Source organism: Rhyacophila brunnea, unplaced genomic scaffold (genome assembly GCF_057557595.1).
Source record: "Rhyacophila brunnea isolate RB1 unplaced genomic scaffold, BYU_Rbru_1.0 scaffold_4, whole genome shotgun sequence".
Lineage (NCBI taxonomy): Eukaryota > Metazoa > Arthropoda > Insecta > Trichoptera > Rhyacophilidae > Rhyacophila > Rhyacophila brunnea.
This window is the reverse complement of record NW_028233068.1, coordinates 33317552-33337203: the sequence shown is the minus strand read 5'-3', so window position 1 is coordinate 33337203 and position 19652 is coordinate 33317552. Positions and strand designations below refer to the sequence as shown.

General features: G+C 31.0%; 1 protein-coding gene across 1 annotated transcript; it reads right to left on the bottom strand.

Annotated features, from left to right (window-relative positions):
• Positions 1-380: 380 nt before the first annotated feature.
• LOC147067283 (uncharacterized) lies at positions 381-6684 on the bottom strand. Its single transcript, XM_085954361.1, has 3 exons — positions 6586-6684; positions 1838-2107; positions 381-1036 (listed from the first exon to the last, which is right to left on the bottom strand). Exons 1-3 carry the CDS (start codon positions 6595-6597, stop codon positions 530-532), a joined length of 789 nt encoding a protein of 262 aa, XP_085810487.1. The 5' UTR covers positions 6598-6684; the 3' UTR covers positions 381-529.
• Positions 6685-19652: the final 12968 nt, after the last annotated feature.

Sequence of the window (19652 nt, the reverse complement as noted above, 5' to 3'; positions counted from 1 at the left end):
AACAATGACAAACACCCAGGCTTTGAGAAAATCGCATAATTATAGTGTTACCTCACCGGGATAGAACTCGGAGCTTCATAATGATAGACCAGCGCCTTACTCACTGTACTACGAGGATCACGAAAGTTCAAAGTATATTATCATTATGCTTTAAAATATTCTACAACTAATTAGGGTATTTTTAGCAGTACATATTTAAAACATAATAGTGAATTTTAAATGTAGTGTAACCTTTCAAATTTCATTTGTGCAAAACATACAATATTTACAATTTTGTACTTATACTAAAGATTTTTTCATCATATTATCAGTAGTAATAAAAGTATGTATTTTAAAATTTTATATTCTAATAAATAGGGTTAACATAAAAATGTCGCAAATGGGTAGTTCTATATTTTTTTTTTATTTTACAAAATTTCTTCAAATTAATTTAGAATATAAGGTACTTACATAATAATAATATGTTCGGTCATGTATTTCATAGTTTGGTATTGGTAATACGTATAAGAAATCATTAAATGGACACTTTTCAAGCGTATAGAAGCCTAGCGTTAGCTTCAGCATGAGCGGCAAAATGGGCGACCTTCGCGGCGACAACTTCGGGCGTCTCTGCAGGTCCAGCTGTCAGATGAGGATACACATGTACTGGAACCACAGCCAAAGATGCAGGCCCAACCGGCAAATTAGTTGCAGCTACTCTAAATCCTTGATCATCAGCTGTGTACTGAACGTTTTGTACTATTCCATTAGCATCGAGATAAGAATATCCTCCGTTTGTGGTGCCATCAGCAGCGCGAGATTCAGCTTTTGAAGATAGGCCATCATTGTATCCGTATGAGTACTGTCCCAATGAGTCTTGCGCTTGGTATTGACTGGATAGAAGTGGACTGTATGCGATGATGGCCCTTCGTTTTCGCGAGTGTAGGGCTGCTCGAGCGGCGGCATGGGCTTGGAAATGACCGATTTTTGCAGCGATTACTTCAGGTGTTTCCTGAGGACCGGTAAGAGGAGCAAATCCTAATGGGACATCTTCTACCTGGAAATTATTCTTCATATTATACTAAATGTCATTTTTTATTTTTAGAAAAACTTCAGCAACAGAAAAATCAAAAAATAAGGTTAAACCCAATGGAACTCTAACCAACATCTTTACTTTCCATGTGAGTACTCTCGCCTTGAAGATATTATTGCGAATTATGATAACTACGTTTGAATTGAGGTACTTCAAATAATGTTAAAGTAAATGATATCATTTTAAGAATGAATCAATGTTTGATTTTACTGGTTTTTCAAAATGATGTATTTCATATAATAACGAATCTAACATATTACTTAAATGTCATTCGAGAATTAAAAAATAATAATTATATTATTATTTTGTTTGTTTTTCTAATGTACAGAACTAACCTGCCATTGGTAATGCCAATTAGGAGAAAAATAACTGTTGGCAACCAAATTGCTTCAGATATTCATATTCACTTGCATTAGAGAAGTTTAGGTACCTACCTAAACGTTTTTTCATAAATTCTTAAAATAGGGTCCATGTACTTTTAAATATAAGATATTCTTCTTAAAGTGATTTTTGTTTAAATGTGATTTAAACTGTTACTTATGCTTTTTGTCTTCTATGTGTGAACGTCTTGAATTTATTATTTGTAATAATCACTACCTAAAATGTGTGGTCGCCAATTGTTCGGGCGAAAGAATAAATCAACTTGTACTATTTGTGGCATTACTAAGTACATTATGTTTTTTAAAAATCTCATGATTAAATTATTTTTTTTAATCAATGTGAATAAATTGATGAAATAATCAATCAATTTTGTAGATCATTCACCTGTTGTGGAATATTTGTAGCAGCCACACGGAATCCATGAACTGGGTCGCTGACATAGCTAACAGTCTGGACCAAATTATTGGCGTCGATATAGGAGTAGCCTCCTTGCGTGACTCCATCGGCAGTCCTCAACTCTTGCTTGGCTGAAGGTCCTCCGAAATACCCGTAAGAGTATTGGCCTAAGACATCCTGGGCGTGATATTGTGATACTGCAGGAACTATAGCCACGATGGCGCCGTGGGCCACTGAAAGAATGCAACACGCTGCGATCTGAAAAGATTAAAAATCAAAGTTATTGAATGAAAATTTTGTATATTTTTTACTTCTATATAATATGAACACATATTAAATCTAATGAGAAGATAGATTACCAAGATAGTAAGTAGCACATTACCACTTTGTTCTCCTCTGTCTATTCGGAATAGAATGTTTTTTAATTCTCTCCAAATGTGTTAATATAATGTAGCTAATCAATTCTCTTTAAGTTATGTACGAGTACCTACAAATAAATCTCGTACCTACAAATAAATTTATTATATATTTCAATTCTAAAATCACCTCAAATAAGCGATTAGTTGCTATTCAGCATTTTTACAGAATCATTTTTAAATATAAACAGTAGCTGTTTTCCACGAAATAAAATGAAGCAATTTGTTCAAAAGTACATAAGTATACATTTTTTAAATAATTTATTTTTTAAACAAATTCAGCATAAAAATAAAATCCGGAGTATAAAAAAATCATTCAGTATAGCTAATGCTTTATGATTATGTGTTAGTCAATGGCTAGCAAAAGGCAAAAATTTTGACGGGGCTACAAAACCTTTCAGTGGTTCAACAACCCAACATTAAATAATACATCACAATCCAGGAAGATAGAAAATAAATACAGTTTTCATAATTAATAGGAGAGCACACTTATAATAAATAATAAACATGATATACTTAAAACGAAAAGCTATTTCAAGGTACGTGTGATTATAAACTAATCAGTTATATATTTTATAAGATGTCAAATATTACAGTGTTTATTTACCAAACCACATATTTTTAATTTCATCGGTCATTTAAATTGAATCTTTAGAGCTATCGGTAATTAAAAATTCGGTTTAAGAGGCAAATAATGTACTTATTATATTATGCAACGTTCAAGTAACCACCAAATTAAAATGCCTTAATGACAAGCCACACAAAATCCGGTTTTCACATCAAGTCTAGTTTTTATATACATCAGTAATATTCCACTGAAAATTTATAAGAAATAATTGTATCACAAAAAAAATAATTTACTTATCCATTTATCTATTTCAAAGCCTGTTTAATCCATAATTAATATTGTAGGAAATATTTTTTTATAAAACTTTATACCGAAGTTTATAAATTACTTTTGGGCTTAAATACAATATTTTTCAATGTGTATTTAATATTATGTTATATTATATTATTATGATATTTAATTATGTTCAATGATGATTTAGTATAGTATTACGTAAAGATCTATTCTTTTCCGTTTACTTAATAATTATAAAAAAATCAATTCTATATTATAAAATATAATTTTATAATGTCACGTGATTTATTTTTATGTAAAATTAGTGTTTTTGTAAATCTTACTTATTTTTATATTATTGTATTTAATTTACTAATAAAATTAATATTATGATATAAAGTCAAAACCAGATCGCAAGCTTTGCCAGTGATGTTTAAAATATTCTTACTTTTTATATTTTACGACCTTATTTAATCTGATTTAAAACGTGTTTGATGAACTATACGATCGGTGTCCATTAAACACGTCAAAACAATAATTATTGTGACCGAAGGTCATCCAGATTCGGATGTTACGAATAATTTAAAATAGGGCGGGACACAGTGGCAACGAATTAAAATTCCTCTCCGCCCGAGTGATATATTAACATGATTAAAAGTCGTCTGTAAAAACATCTACATATTTTTATACTAACAACTATTTCAAGTAACTTTATTTTATTGAAAAGATGTGTACAATAATTTATCATTAAAAATATGCATATTACACAATATTTACTGAAGCAAAATTACTTTAACAATATTTCAAACCAAACATATTTTTGGCGTGGTTTTTAGTTTTTTTTTCCAATAAAATGTAGGTATCTAAAGTCAACAAATAATTACCACGTTCAATCTTTAGTGGATTATATAGGCCGTCACATTGTGGAGGTTGTATTAACAGCCATTTTTCGAGGAATAGTTGCTCGCTATTTACTCAATGCACTCTTTCTCAACGACTCTGCACTATATCAATTACATTAACAACATGCACTTTTTCGACCAGTCGTGGATCTGAACCTGCAATCTACAAATTCGTAGATATTTATACATAAACGACTGCTTTATGAACCAAACTCACGTTAGTAAAAAAATCTAAAGAGGTAGAATTAGATAGTTAGGTTAATGAAGAATTTGCTGTATTATGTAAGTTATTGTGTACCTGCTCTCATTTCAAATACCTAATCGATTGTCTGATCACCAGTATTTTTTAAATAATTTAATAAAATATATTTATTATGTCACCACAAATTTATATAACCATATAATTAATAATCTAACTGGGTGTTGACGAAGCTATTGTGAATGAATAAATGAGAGTATTAGTTGAAAAGACAGATATCCTTACTTCTAAGTCAGTGTGTTATTTACCTATCAAACTCAGCATCCGTTACTAAAAATTCTGTTAAAATCAGTGAGTTGCAAAGTCGGTAACAACTAGAATGTTAACAATGTTAACAATCCGTTTATTAACCGGTTAAGTGCCAAAAGCGTCTTTGGACGCCCTAATTACACCAATTCTTATGTTAATTACTATCAATTAACTAATTGCGGCATAGAAAGGATTAAAGATAATACTCTATTTTTATTACAGGGTTTTTTTGAAAATATCTAGGAATAGAATTCTACGGAGATATCTGACTGTACAACTAGTGCCTTTAGATGATATGAGTAGCTGGTGTATCTACATAACTAAATTATTTTAAGCGCGATGTGTAGGTTCGCTGTTGAAAATAATTCAATTAAAGTACGAATAATATTATCTTCCCTCTTTGCGGCTGCAAAGTAAATACGGCGTTGAAAATTAGCTTACCCTATTATTTAATCAGCTGCTTAATTTTGACATGAAATTATACTAAAAAAACTATACACGCTGGAAGTGGATGGTAAAAGAATATTTATTCTTCTAAAATGAGACGGCTTTCAAATCTACATCATTATTGTAATGTATTTTTATAACATGAATAGTATAAATATGATGGATATTTTTATAGTATATTATGTAAAACAAAATCGCGGTTTATATACAGCCAACATTATTAGGCAGATAAACGTCACTAAAAATTGTGTAACTCTCAATAGATATCAAATTTGCAGTATATAAATATGTTACCGGATATAGAATATAGTTACGGATATGGGCCGGTGTTTAATATGTGACGGCGATCAACGCTTTTTAAATCAGAATGATTAACATGTTGGGTACAATGTGCAGGGAATGAAAAATAAATAAATGGGTAAGAAAAGAAATAAATACCGAATTGGATTTGGGGCTGATTATGATATGTATAAGTTGTATTAAATAGATGTATTAGCTTGATAGATGATGATTTCGATAAAAATCTTAATTAAACCCGACCTGAACAGTGTATAATAAAAAGACGACCAACAAACGCACTAATACATACTGTCATTAATGATTGTAGATTTACTATTATTAGTTAAATATCCAAACTACTTAATTATGTAAGTAAATAATTTATTTATTGAATGTAAAAATGCATACCAACAATGCAACTTAAATGTTCAGTAAATATTTGAGTAATACAATCGTAGGTGTAATATATACCGCGAAAGATTCTATTGAGCCACTCCTCACCTGTTTATTCGCTGTTATTGATTATATCTACATAATGATTGGAATCATTTAGTCTAGTTTTTTTACAATTTTCAGAATAATCAAACCTAATTCGGCTGCCAAAATTTAAACACAAATTTGCCTTCGAGGATGAATTTTAATCTCATTCTAACTTGAGGTGAGTAATGAAAGCAAAAGTTTCAAATACTTATACTATTTTATTTTAATGAAATGTACTATTATTTTAACAGCCTGCCATGAAAAAATAATTTGTAATATATGAGGGAATAAAATATCACCATTTTTTAAATCCACGACAAATAAGAAGCCTACGATTTTTTTTTTACATTTTAGATTAATTTTAATACAGTAGTAACTATAAATGTTTAGATAATATGTACTTAGGGACCACTTCAATTACTTCAAGTCACAATGAAAATAATAAATAATAAATGATTATTATATCGTGAATTTTTAATATTATATTGTTTTCAAGCTACTTTCACAAAATAATTTAATATTTTATATCGCAACAATATAGAATATTAATTGATATGTTTAGACTTAATAAACAATTTATTGGACAACAAATATATTTCATTAAAAATATGTATTTTCAAATCTAAAATAAATATGTTTGTATTTCTTGATAAATAAACAAAATAATCATCTCATAGACATATTCTCTGCCAAAATGCACAAAAAAATCATCTGGTAGTTACCACTAAATATTATGAAATTAAATAAAATCACAAACTGGGTGCACTTAATGGAAATTTATAATAAATTCAAAATAGTGTCAAAATTATATTCAGTGTCTACAAAATAAATTGAAAAATTTATAAGGGTATATAAATACTTACAAAAGCCTTCATTGTTGATTTATTTCACTGGGTTTTATTCAGACTATCTTCAACCTCCTGCAGCTTGAAACTGTTAGGACTGCTGTCAAGACAAACTGTGAAATGTGGGATTCGAACCCGGGACTTATATACGGTGGTCTCGTTAAACAATAATATATAACAACGCATACTTGTTTTATTCTGATTTAATTTGTGGTAGGTTTCTTGACAAGTTGATAGGCTGCAAAAAGGTGCTCTGTGTCTACATGATATATATGTGTATTACTATTTTAAAACAATAAAAATAACAAATACTACGATATAGGTACTTTCTCAGTCGCAGTGAGTTCTATATTAATTCATAAAATATGATTAGTATTATAATATCTTCTATTGAGGAGTAGTACAGAGTGCCATCCTGTTTTTTTATCGATAATAATGACCCAATGGGATGACGAGTGGCTTAAAACTGTTCCTTATAATAAGTATTCTGTTAATATAACCATTGGCGGTTTTCAATCAAGTGATTTAGACAATCGCTTCATCAAAATAACAATCTGAAAAAAAATCCTAGCAACATTTTAACACCTAATGGTAATTTACCGAACTGGCAAATTTTTTGAAAGGGTTTCCAAACCAATTACCGTTTTGTCATCCATGTACCTAAAACCGTCACTGAATAATATATAAGTACCTATTTTATTCTGAGTACCTGGTAGTTTACCTTTTCTTAATTGTAATAATAAAGTAAATAATATAATATTGCTTTTGGGTCTAAAATATATTTTACACTAAGGTTTTGGCTAACTTTTTTTTATATAATAATAATACAGTTTTACTCTAAGTCATCAGTCATCACCGATTCTCCTTCATCTTGCAGTTATAACTACTACTAAAATAATTTTCACACAGCTGGTCTTTCTCGGCAAGAAGTGAATTAATTTCTTAATCTATAAAAAATAACAATAATATTATCTTAATTTTATTAAATTGCGTAGCTAACATACTTTTCACTATACGTTATCTCAATAAAGAAGTCACTTGCGAACATGGTAACATGTGTAAGCAAAAAAATTCAAGTTTGATTTTATATTGTAAGTAGGTAGGTACCCGTACTAATTAAAGCACTAAATCTCGTTATTACTTGCCTTGTTGCGCTTTAAACACATGCATCTTACTTATTCCATCGCATATTTCGATCACCTCATAATAAATGCCAATAATAATGTCTATTTGGTTTATTTTTTTTTATTTATATCGCAAATAATATTTAAAATAACTCAATAGTGTAATCTTTTTATATACAACACAAACATAGACCCCTCCAAACCAACTCGCCCTGCACCACACTCGGTCTAAATCAACCGTATCACGAGGCCCTACATTTGGATGTGAAGCATCAGCAGTTTTTTATGCCTGGGAATGCCTCAGGAGCAGATGCCTAAGACTAAGATCGCCACGCTCTCATGTGAGCTTTGACTGAGTTTACTGAAAAACGTAATTTAATAAAAAGTGCCATGGAAGAGAAAAGCACAGAGACTTAACAGAAATAAATGAATTTAATGTTATATATACGAAAAACAAAGCTAAAACAATACGGACAAACGCATTTTTTTTAATTAAATATAATTGGCCTTTGTGGCGAGCAGGTCGGACGGCCCGTTGGGCCCAACAACTGGTTGGACCAACTTAAGCACCACTTCACTCTCGGAGCACATTCTTGGACATTCCCAGTGGATGTGGTTTGCATCCTGTAGATCTCCGCCACATGGACATGTTGATTGGGCAACAAGTCCAAGCTTATAATATACAAATATAACCATAACCGGAAATGAATATAAACTAAAAACGCATTAATATACGCCCTAATAGTTATTAAATATATATATATGTAGGCAGGGTCGCCGCACCCTTGTGTGCAATATATGCGGCGCACACGGGTGTCCGGACCAAGGAGCGGCCGCCACATTTTGACTCGTAACACCGACCGCCTCTTGATTTGGTGTGAGTAATTCATTTGTAATCAAATAAATACAAAGATCTTAAAATATTATTCCGTTTTAAGGCAGTACAGATATGTCATTATTGTTGTGGCGATTTTGAGTTTGTAATGTAATCAACTGCAAAGGATACAGACAGTCTACACATCCGGTACATAGGTATTATAGATAATCTCCCCAAATAGCGTTGAGAGTCTACTCAGATACTTGGGTAATTTTTCCAAACTTTAAAGCCAGTTTATATCGTATGAGTACAAATATTAGTACCTAATCTCTTTTTAATTTATTTTTCTTAAACACTGGCGGCTGTGTCCTCCTGACGGCACTGTTTTTAAGTACCAGAATAAATTCATATTTTCTTATTTTTTTAATTATGGATGCAATTTATAGATAATATTTTAGAATAATTAATTAAATGGATTTTATAATATTTTTCATACTACCTTTTTTTCCTACTATTTATGTAAATAACAATTTTAATCAATGCTATAATATACAAAATTCATCATATAAAATATAATGAAAATATTCTCATAACCTTAGCAAGGCCGCTTAAAATAACTAAATAATATATTACATATATCAATGCTTTAAAATGCGTTTAAAAGAGATAAATCATTTCGTCACCGCCCGCTTTTGTCCAGAAAAACTGGATTATTATAAATGAATATCATTTTTCATCATAAAGGTAAAATGTCAAACATATAAAAATCCACCTTAAATAACAATATAGATTTATAATGATAAAAGTACTCAGTTATTTTAATTATAGTGATTTTCATCTAATTTAAATTTTATTGTTCCTTACATTACATACAGGCTTTACACTTCGCACAAATGTTATATATTCCAGCATATTATAATCCAGTGAAAGGTAGAGTAACACAAAGTAGTGGAAAGAATGAGATTCTCTTGGCAGCATCTTCAGTTGGAAGGCATCCTCTGCAAGTGGCTCATTGTGCACTGCGCAGATATTCTAATAAACCCTGGCGGCCCTCGTTGTCCACAGTATAGAGCGCTGGCTTTTTGTCCGGCTTGGTTCCTGGTAAGGTCACGATATATTGATGTGATTTTATTTTTTTATTTCACTTCTATTACTAAATACACTACTGTTGTATGACCCTCATGACTTATTATAGTGTTAAAAAGAATATTGTATTGTAATATCTAAGGCTGGTTATTTGGACATGTAGGTACTGCAAATTGGTCTCCAATCATGGATAGAAGATGAGAGAGAGTACCACGACATAATTTTCATATTACTTTATATATTATAAAATCGATCAATTCACTACCAGTTGAAGATCTCTCTGAGATGATTCCATTCATCTCGGTCTCTTTCAGTACTTTGCTACAAACCACGAGACTCAACTATCTCGTCGATCCAGCTGTTCTACTTTTCAAATGTTCTCCACCGCATGGGTATTACTGGGTCACCAAAATTGTCCAACAAACAAACGAGATATACAATTTTGCTATAGGTACCTAATATTTTTTTCTACTCTTGGAAATCTGTCATAATTCGATATTAAAATAATTTGACTTATATTTGCATAGACTTTGTTTTATATCAAAATCGATGTGTATGTTAAGACTATGAAGTCTTCAAGTAAATATTTTTTTTGATCTCATTATCATAATATCACATCTCTCATTACAACCTTTATTTGACCATTTAAACGGAAGACTTTACTTAAAAATAACAACCAATATTGTACGTATATAAATAGTAAATACCATATCTAAATAAATATAAATATTTCAGACAAGACTTCTTTTCAGTACAACCTATCTTTTTAACTTCCCAGCCTCTTTTACATCGAATAAATCTTCTTACCTGAGTGGAATATCAAAATTCAATGCATCTGGCAATATTTCACTCAATACCTACGTCTCCAATCTCCACGTATCATTTTTCATGTGAATATAATACTACTTGATTATACTTACCTTCGAATCGTATCAGTTCCTACTCGCTTTATTATTTTTCTCATTTTGTACCAGAAATTGCAGTACTTACCTACAGCACAGTAGGTACTTATTACTTGATATATATCTCAATGAATAATAATTCTTTATTTGAAATTCTGTCACTAAATTAATTTATAATAAATACTGTTAACGTTGTTATAAAAATTAATCCCAACAAATGAATAACAGAAAAGGGAGAGATTAATTTAATAAAAATTCATGTTGTTGATCTAGCTAGACTATGATGATCATTATTAGCAATTGGCATATCCAATAAGATTACATATTTCGATTTATGAAACAAATGTCTATGACCACATTCATTTTTTAAGTAAAACAGTATGTGCCCGTACATATTAATACTGTACTAGCTGAGCCAGCTGGCTCTCGCCAGTCTGTCTCGCTAGGTCTTGCAAACGGCTTGGCGGTGTTGGATTTTAATATAATTGTGAAGTATGCATAGATGGTGCCATAGTTTTCTCTTCAGCATGGGTTTTTTATTCACGTCAGACAGTTTGACATTTCGCTGATAGTAGTAGAATGAGGTTGCGGAATCCTTCATCAAGCAGTGGATTGATCCTAGTTAATGATGATGATGATAACGATATGAGTATGTAGATAAATATAATATCACCAATTTTGACAAATACAGAAATTCAAATAACAGAAAGGAGTAGAATATGGGTAGAGAGGCCTTTATCCAGCAGTGGATTGGATCATTTCGATGGTGATGATGACGATATTAATATGTAGACTAGCTGAGCCAGCTGGCTCTTGCCAGTCTGTCTCGCTAGGTCTTGCAGACGGCTTGGCGGTGTTGGACTTTAATATAGTTGTGAAGTATGCATAGATGGCGCCATAGTTTTCTCTTCGGGATGGGTTTTTTATTCACGTCAGACAGTTTGACATTTCGCTGATAGTAGTAGAATGAGGTTGCGGAATCCTTCATCCAGCATTGGATTGATCCTAGTCGATGATGATGATGATAACGATATGAGTATGTAGACAAATATAATATCACCAATTTTGATAAATACAGCAATTCAAATGACAAATAGAAGTAGAATATGGGTAGGTAGGGAGGCCTTTATCCAGCAGTGGATTGGATCAGGTCGATGGTGACGATAACGATATTACTATGTAGATAAATATAATATCAGCGATTTCGATAAATACAGCAATTCAAATGACAGAAAGGAATAGAATCAGGTTAGGGAACTCTTCATCCAGCAGTAGATTGATCCTAGTTGATGATGATGATGATAACGATATGATTATGTAGATAAATATACTTTCACCGATTTTGATAAATACAGATATTCAAAAGACAGAAAGGAGTAGAATCCAGGCTAGGGAGGCCTTAATCCAGCAGTGGATTGGTTCAGGTCGATGTTGATAAGAATGATATAAATAGGTAAAGTATCACAAATTCGTTTAACTGCTAGTAGTAGAATCAGGTTGCGGAACCCTTCACCCAGCAGTGGATTGATCCTAGTTGATGATGATGATGATAACGATGCGAATATGTAGATAAATATAATATCACCGATTTTGATAAATACAGCAATTCAAATGACAGAAAGGAGTAGAATCAGGGTAGGGAGGCCTTTATCCAGCAGTGGATTGGATCATTTCGATGGTGATGATGACGATATTAATATGTAGATAAATATAATATCACCGATTTTGATAAATACAGCAATTCAAATGACAGAAAGGAATAGAATCAGGCTAGGGAACCCTTCATCCAGCAGTGGATTGATCCTGGTTGATAATGATTTAAATAATATGTATAACACCAATTATTGTTGAATACCTTTTAAATATTTTTGGGTTATATGAGCTAATTGAATGTATATAAGTTTCATTGGTTTAAAAAATTATCATTTAACAGCCATAAAAAAATGTTACGTTATCAAATTTTGAAATAATATTCTATGGTATCCAGTGTTGCCATGTCTACTGAAATTTCAGTAGATCAACTGATATTTTTTTTCGAAATTCAAGAAATCTACTGATATTTGTGTTTCTCCATAATTGTAAATTAACTGATGATTATTTTAATAATAAACTTGAAATGATTTACGCATGACCTTTTTTGATGTTATACACTTCTAAATTGATATAAAAAACATTGTAACTCTACCCAAGAGCGCCATTTTACCCATTAATATCATAATTGTTTACAATAAATTAATATTATTAGTTATTGTTATTCTTATTAGTTTTAAATCATATCTAATAAACCACATTTTTCAAAATCTACTGATATTTTATGAAATCTACTAAATTTTTTGTCAAAATCTACTGAATTTTTAAATTTTGACTTGGCAACACTGGGTTGATCGCATAGTACTTGATACCTTTTAAATATTTTTGGGTTATAATGAGCTAATTAAATGTATATAAGTTTCATTGGTTCAAAAAAAAATTCATTCAACAGCCTTACAAAAAAAAAAAAAAGTGACATCAAATTTTGAAATATTATTCTTTGCGTGGAAATGACGATACGTGCGCGCCCGCAGTGAAATGAAATAAACATTTTTAATGTGAATTCGTATAAATGTTATTGTTTATTTGAATAATTATAGTTATCTATAGGTACTTGCTATACATGTGAGTTATTATATAGTTATGTGCATCTTGAAAATCATTATAAGACGTAAATAATCTCAGCTACAAATTCGTAATGGTGCGATGACGGATGATAGTTTTTAAAAGTGATTTTTTGTGACTTTGTTGAGTTTTATAAAATTGTGGTCACTTCGAATTATAGCCACTCGAATGCATCCGATAAGTAAATATGTGGTGAGTAAATTAGAATAATGTAGTTAAGTATACATAGCGTGATAAATACGTAGTGTCAAAAGACTTCCTTTCCGTCAGAGGTGTAGAAACTTAACTAAAAACAAAGAACTTAATTCATAAAAGTTTAAATAAATCAGTTCTAATATGTTTACCGGTTTATCTTATTATGATTAGTTTGTGAAAATTGATTGTATATGTCGGTTAAAACGCATTTTAAATTTAAAGCGGCCATCTTTGGTTAGTTGGTAAGAGTGTTGCAAACAATGTGAAAAAATAAATTCCCGACATAATCAGTTGTCAATAAAGTGGCGTGTCGCTGGAAAATGTATCGGGAAATGAATAAAAATCACCGACTTCGAGTGGAATTTCGTCAAACGGCTGTCAACTATGGAAAACCCATTTTAAGCGATCCGAGAACCGATTTTTTTTAACCCATCGGACATGACGAATAAGGCACACAATCGCTCGCAAAACACCGGGAAAGCTGTAGGATAATAATATATAGGAGATTATGTCAAAACTAATCATTAAAATTGAAACTATACATTTCACACAAATAATTTTTATTTTCCACAGTATGTATTATATTATGTCATTCCGGAAGTTGGCCTACTCTATGACTGCTCTCCATTTTCGTAATCCTGTCTCTCGATATTGTCATCCAGTCGTTAGGTTTTACCATTTTTCTCCAATCTCCTTAAATATAGTCAACCTAATTACTAGCATTGCTTCAGCCACAATAATCAATGTTAACATCGTTATGTACTTACCATTTTCTTTGTGACACTTCTTAAGCAAATGTTGATTATTTATATTTTAATCTCAGTTTTTTCATCCAGTTTTCCCTTTAATTGAAACGGTACATATTTTTAATTTCACATGATTTTGAAGAATTTCAATTTTCATTTTAATAAATAATATCCATGTTTTTTTGCGACTTTTATTTCGTATCGGCAATGCATCGTACATGCTTTGTCTACAACTCTACATGATACCCTAAAGATTCTCCAGTAAGCTCATATCTTGAAAGCATTTACTTTATTACTTATTGCCATACATAATATGATAATAAGGAAAACATAACATTTCTTCCATTAATGAGGCAGCACGAGACGTTAGCAATTTCATGTCTACAGAATCTACATAGTATGTACATAGGTATGTAAGTATATAATATTCGCAATTTCTGCCTTACCTGCCTGTCTCAAAGCAACACATGACCTGCTTGCTCCCACAAAAAGTAACTGTTTTTATTATTGTCGAATGATAGAGATTTTGTGTTGTGAAATTGAAATCAATAATAATTTTAAATTAAAAGGAAACAATAATTCAGGATAAATTGCATCTTTTCTAAAGTTTCGAATAAGTTAATAATTTTACGATTGGTTTAAACTGTGAGGCCCACTTTCGAAAATTCTAATGAATCGATTACGTCATGTTTGTCAAAGAAAAGCGTCGTGCACATCATCTTCAACGAATGTATGTGGCAATGAAGAGGCCGGGAATAGTGGAAAGAGCTTGGGTAAGGGAAGTTTTATTCCAACAGTGGATTCTCTGACTTCGTGGCTGTATTTTAAATACCTCCTATGTGGTTTGAGTCATATTCTGAGATAATCGAAACTGTTTTAAAAAATAATGTAAATGGTACATATTGTGTTCTAACATTTTTTGTAGATAATAATCATAAATTAAAATTGGATAATTATATTATTTTATAATATGTTTATTATTATGTAAATGGTAAAATCGTAGCATTTTTCCATGTTTTTATCACATAGGATTAAATATATATGCACCGTGTTGAATACGTTGAATAAGATATTTTTTAATACTGATCTACTGCGGCGGACACTCACATAGGATTAATGACGGTGCATGATTTTGGATGCTCTCACATAGTATTAATTTAATATCGATTTATTTTTTTTATTTTTGATCTTTTCGCAAGTGATATAGGTAATAATTAATACATGTGGTAGAGAAAAAAATGCGCATCACGTGGTATCAATAACATATTTTCGTCAAAATCACCATATAGGAAGTATTTAATATACACCGACACTATAAATAATATTCATTCATGATTTATTTATTATAAAACTAATTGTTTCAGGAAAGCATACTAAAAGTATAAACCATGATATATTAGCAAAGAGCAAACTCGAATTAAATCCCGATCACGGCAATCCAATTATATTTACCAATAACCCAGAATCGATAAATAAATGAGAACAGGAAACATATTCTTGCAGAACAAATTCTTTATCCTGACTTAGGCAACATAATCGGATTACACTGAAATTAATCCCCGTTTTCTACAAACAAAATACTTGGCTATATTGGCTGTTGCTCCCTAACATTAATACCACTAACAACAACCTAGTCAAAATATCAATGTATCATTTTGAGACAATCATATTCTCTAACTAAAAGCAATTATTATTGAACATTACAATGATGACAAGAATATTTCCTGAGAAGTTTGTTTTTTTTTGTTTGGCAGTGGAATAAGCATATGTTTAAGATTTTGGGAAAAATTATTTATACATAATTGTATGAATAATTGTTTCGATGCCCTTTTTATATCTTCTGACAGATCGATTGCGCCATGTGCGTCAAATAAAGTCGCCGCTACTGTAAGACACTCGTTATAACTATATAACGCATTGTCCCATTTGTTTATAAATATGATAAGTCAACTTCTCAATGGTTAAAAAAATAATAAAATACCTAACTATCATGTAATCAGGGGTAGTCAACCTGGTCCCTACCGCCCACTAGGCGTTCCAGCTTACATGGTGGGCGGTAAGGGTTTTATGATTATCATTTCCATTGTGTTTAAACATCGGAGTACAAGTCTCCATTCATAATTAACTATAATAATTTGAACCGTAAACAAGATCAAATCAAATTTTTTAAAAAATGAGAAAATGTTTCGACAGCTTTGCCAGGACAATAATGAAGATTTTATTAGGTTACTTTTGCACACAGAAGTTTGATGGCTATCAAAGGGTATAATCTATACCTCTTTATATATTATCTACACATCTTTCACTCGTATTGTTGCATTATATTATGATAGTGTCATAGAATTTTTAGAAAGTAATTCAATTCAATTAAATTTATTTATTTTACATATTGTGGACATTACAAATTATAAGTTTAAGACGTTCACAACATGACATGAAATAGTATTATAAAGAAGAAAGAATAAAGAAAAGTAATATAAGGGACAAAAATGAAAATATAAAAGAGAACATAATATAAACATACAAACGCAGTGAAAATACAATTATACATATATAATAATAATAATGAGACAAATCTGTGTCAACAGTTAAAACAATTAAAGAATAATGCCTTTTATTTAGCAGATATTTTCAATTAGAAAGTAGAGTTATTTCTCTACTTTATAAAGCACCATTACTGTGGAACCGGTGGGAGGTTAGAAAATTTTACTACTAACAGAAATACAAAAGTGGGCGGTAGGCATAAAAAGGTTGAAATTGTAAATAATAGAGTAATCATGTGACCTTTACATGGAATTTAACGAAGAGAATCATCAGACAAAATATATTATTACTCAGTATTAATAATATCATTATAGTATGAGAACATTATCAATGTTTTTATTCGTACTTAATAACAAGTAGAAAAACTCGTGAATATTAAAGTTACTTATATGAATTGTGAAGTAAAATACCTACTATCAATCTTGGTATTAAGAACGCGTTTGATCAATACAAAATGACTAAATTGAAATAATTAAAATGTCATTGTTTCACATAAGTATGAAAATATGCCATCATTTAATAATTTAATCATGCCATAATCATAATAAGTGTACGTATAGGTAAAAGATTACTGTAATTATATCAGAACACAGGTTCATATAAGTAATATGTATGTAATAATTACAGTATTAAAATTAAAAAGTGAACCAATTTTATTGGTTCTAGAAAATTGACTTTCGATCAACTACCACGTCTTCGATCGAAATAAGTTTTTCCATGGTCATTGGTCAACCCGCCGTAATTATAAAATCTCTATTATAATATTATCTTTTCCCGATCCATGAGTTGAAAACAGTGATTTGGACAATACGTGTAATAGAAAAAATGGTATGCCTAAAATATACCGAAAAATTAATTTATCATTCTTTTAAAGTAAACCAATTAGTACTTTTTGTAAGTATTTTTTAAAAAAGTTTCGTTACAAAAATAGTTGACTTTATTTCAGCGCACCTTGTTAGTTGTTCCTGGCAGTTTTCGTAAATGTCAGGCAGAAACTTCTTGGTCGTTACAGTTCGATTCAGAAATAAAAGAAATACTTACATATCGAATAAATTCACAATAAAGATTCTTGTTTAAATATAAAAAAAATATATATATTTTACGCCTTCTTTCAGTTACAACATTCAACGCTTTTAAAGTATAGATAGCTGTAAATGTATCATTTTATCTTCTACGTATACGATATAATATGCAATATTTTATCGTATAACAATGTTGTTCATGTTTTTTCTTCTCTTTTCTGAGGCTAGTATTATTGTCCTATATACTAGATAAGTATATATTTTTATTTAACAATTTAAATCTTATGTTGTGAATGTCGTTAATTCTGATTTGTTATGTCCACAGTATTTTTTTTTAATAAATAAAAAAAATATATAGTCTACATTTTGTATTTTATAAAACTTTTTAAGAGGATCGGTTCTTAGCCAATTACCTAACCCGTTGGGTATTTGCTTTGATTCTCACACAGACATTGAATACACATTATATACCAGACGCGGATATTGAAACCGTCAACCACGGCCTCAGAACCAGATGTTGTCACTACTCCACGGTACTTCAAGACAATTATTGGTTATACGAGGGTGGGTCAATAATTCCTTAGAAAAAAGCATTAAAACACTTTTTATTTTTGTATTTTTTTTTTATTTCTCAACATAATTTCCTTGGAGCTCAATACATTTGGTTAGACGTTTCTCAATTTTTTTTAAACCGTCAGAAAAATAAGTTTTCGGAAGGTCCTCAAAATAAGCATTTGTCCGATCGATGACTTCTTCATTTGAAAAAAAACGTTGTCCACTTAGCCATTTTTTTAAGTTTGGGAAAAGGAAAAAGTCACTGGGGGCTAAATCTGGCGAATACGGTGGGTGGTCGACCAATTCGAACTTCAATTCTTCAATTTTAGCCATTGATCGTAAACATGTGTGAACACGGGCATTGTCCTGATGAAAGAGGATTTTTTTCCTGTTTAAATGAGGCCGTTTTTCTTCAATTTTGTTTTTTTAGCTGGTCCAATAAAGATGCATAATAATCCCCTGTTATTGTTTTTCCTTTTTCCAAATAGTCAACGAAAATAATTTCACGTGCATCCCAAAATACAGTAGCCATAACCTTACCAGCTGATTTTACGGTTTTCGCCTTCTTTAGACATGGTTTGCCTTCGCAATCCACTGCTTTGACTGTTCTTTCGTCTCGGGAGTACAGTGGTGTATCCATGTTTCATCTACAGTCACAAAGCGACGAAAAAATTCATCCGGATTGCGTTGCATGAGCGACAACAGGGCTTTAGAGGCCACCACCCTATTGCGTTTATTGTCGACTGTGAGCAAACGCGGCACCCATCTTGCAGAAATATTTTTCATGCCCAATTTGTCATGTAAAATAGAAATGACGCTACTTTTTGAGATCCCTGTAACCTCAATTATCTTACTCAACTTTAATCTTTGGTCACTTAACACCATATCGTGGATTTTATTGATCATTTCTGGTGTAGTCATCTCTACAAGACGTCCTGAGCGTGGTTCATCCTTTGTTGATGTACGACCACGTTTAAATTCATTTAACCAGTTATAAATAGTTGCAAGTGAAGGAGCAGATATGCCGTGAACTAAATCCAACTCATTTTTTATTTCCTTTGCTGTTAACCCTTTTATATTAAAATGTTTAATAACAGCTCTAAACTCAATTTTTTCCATTTTTCCATTTTCCACAAGCCATTCTAAATGTACGAGAAACACACAACAACCCGACCGATCTAATTGAAACTTCGCAGCATACTGAATCGGTAGTGCCGCTGCATGAAAACAAACCGCTTACAGTACAATTCGCGCCACCTGTCGGCTTTTCTAAGGACTTATTGACCCACCCTCGTATCTTTCAGTTGTGTATTAACAGATATTAGATAACCTTATAAATGCTAGTTTGGCTCGACTTGTATCATCTAGTGCTTAAATCGTAACAGATAAACCAGAAAAATTACCAAGTGGCAGAGTTACCTACTAATATTCACGAATGT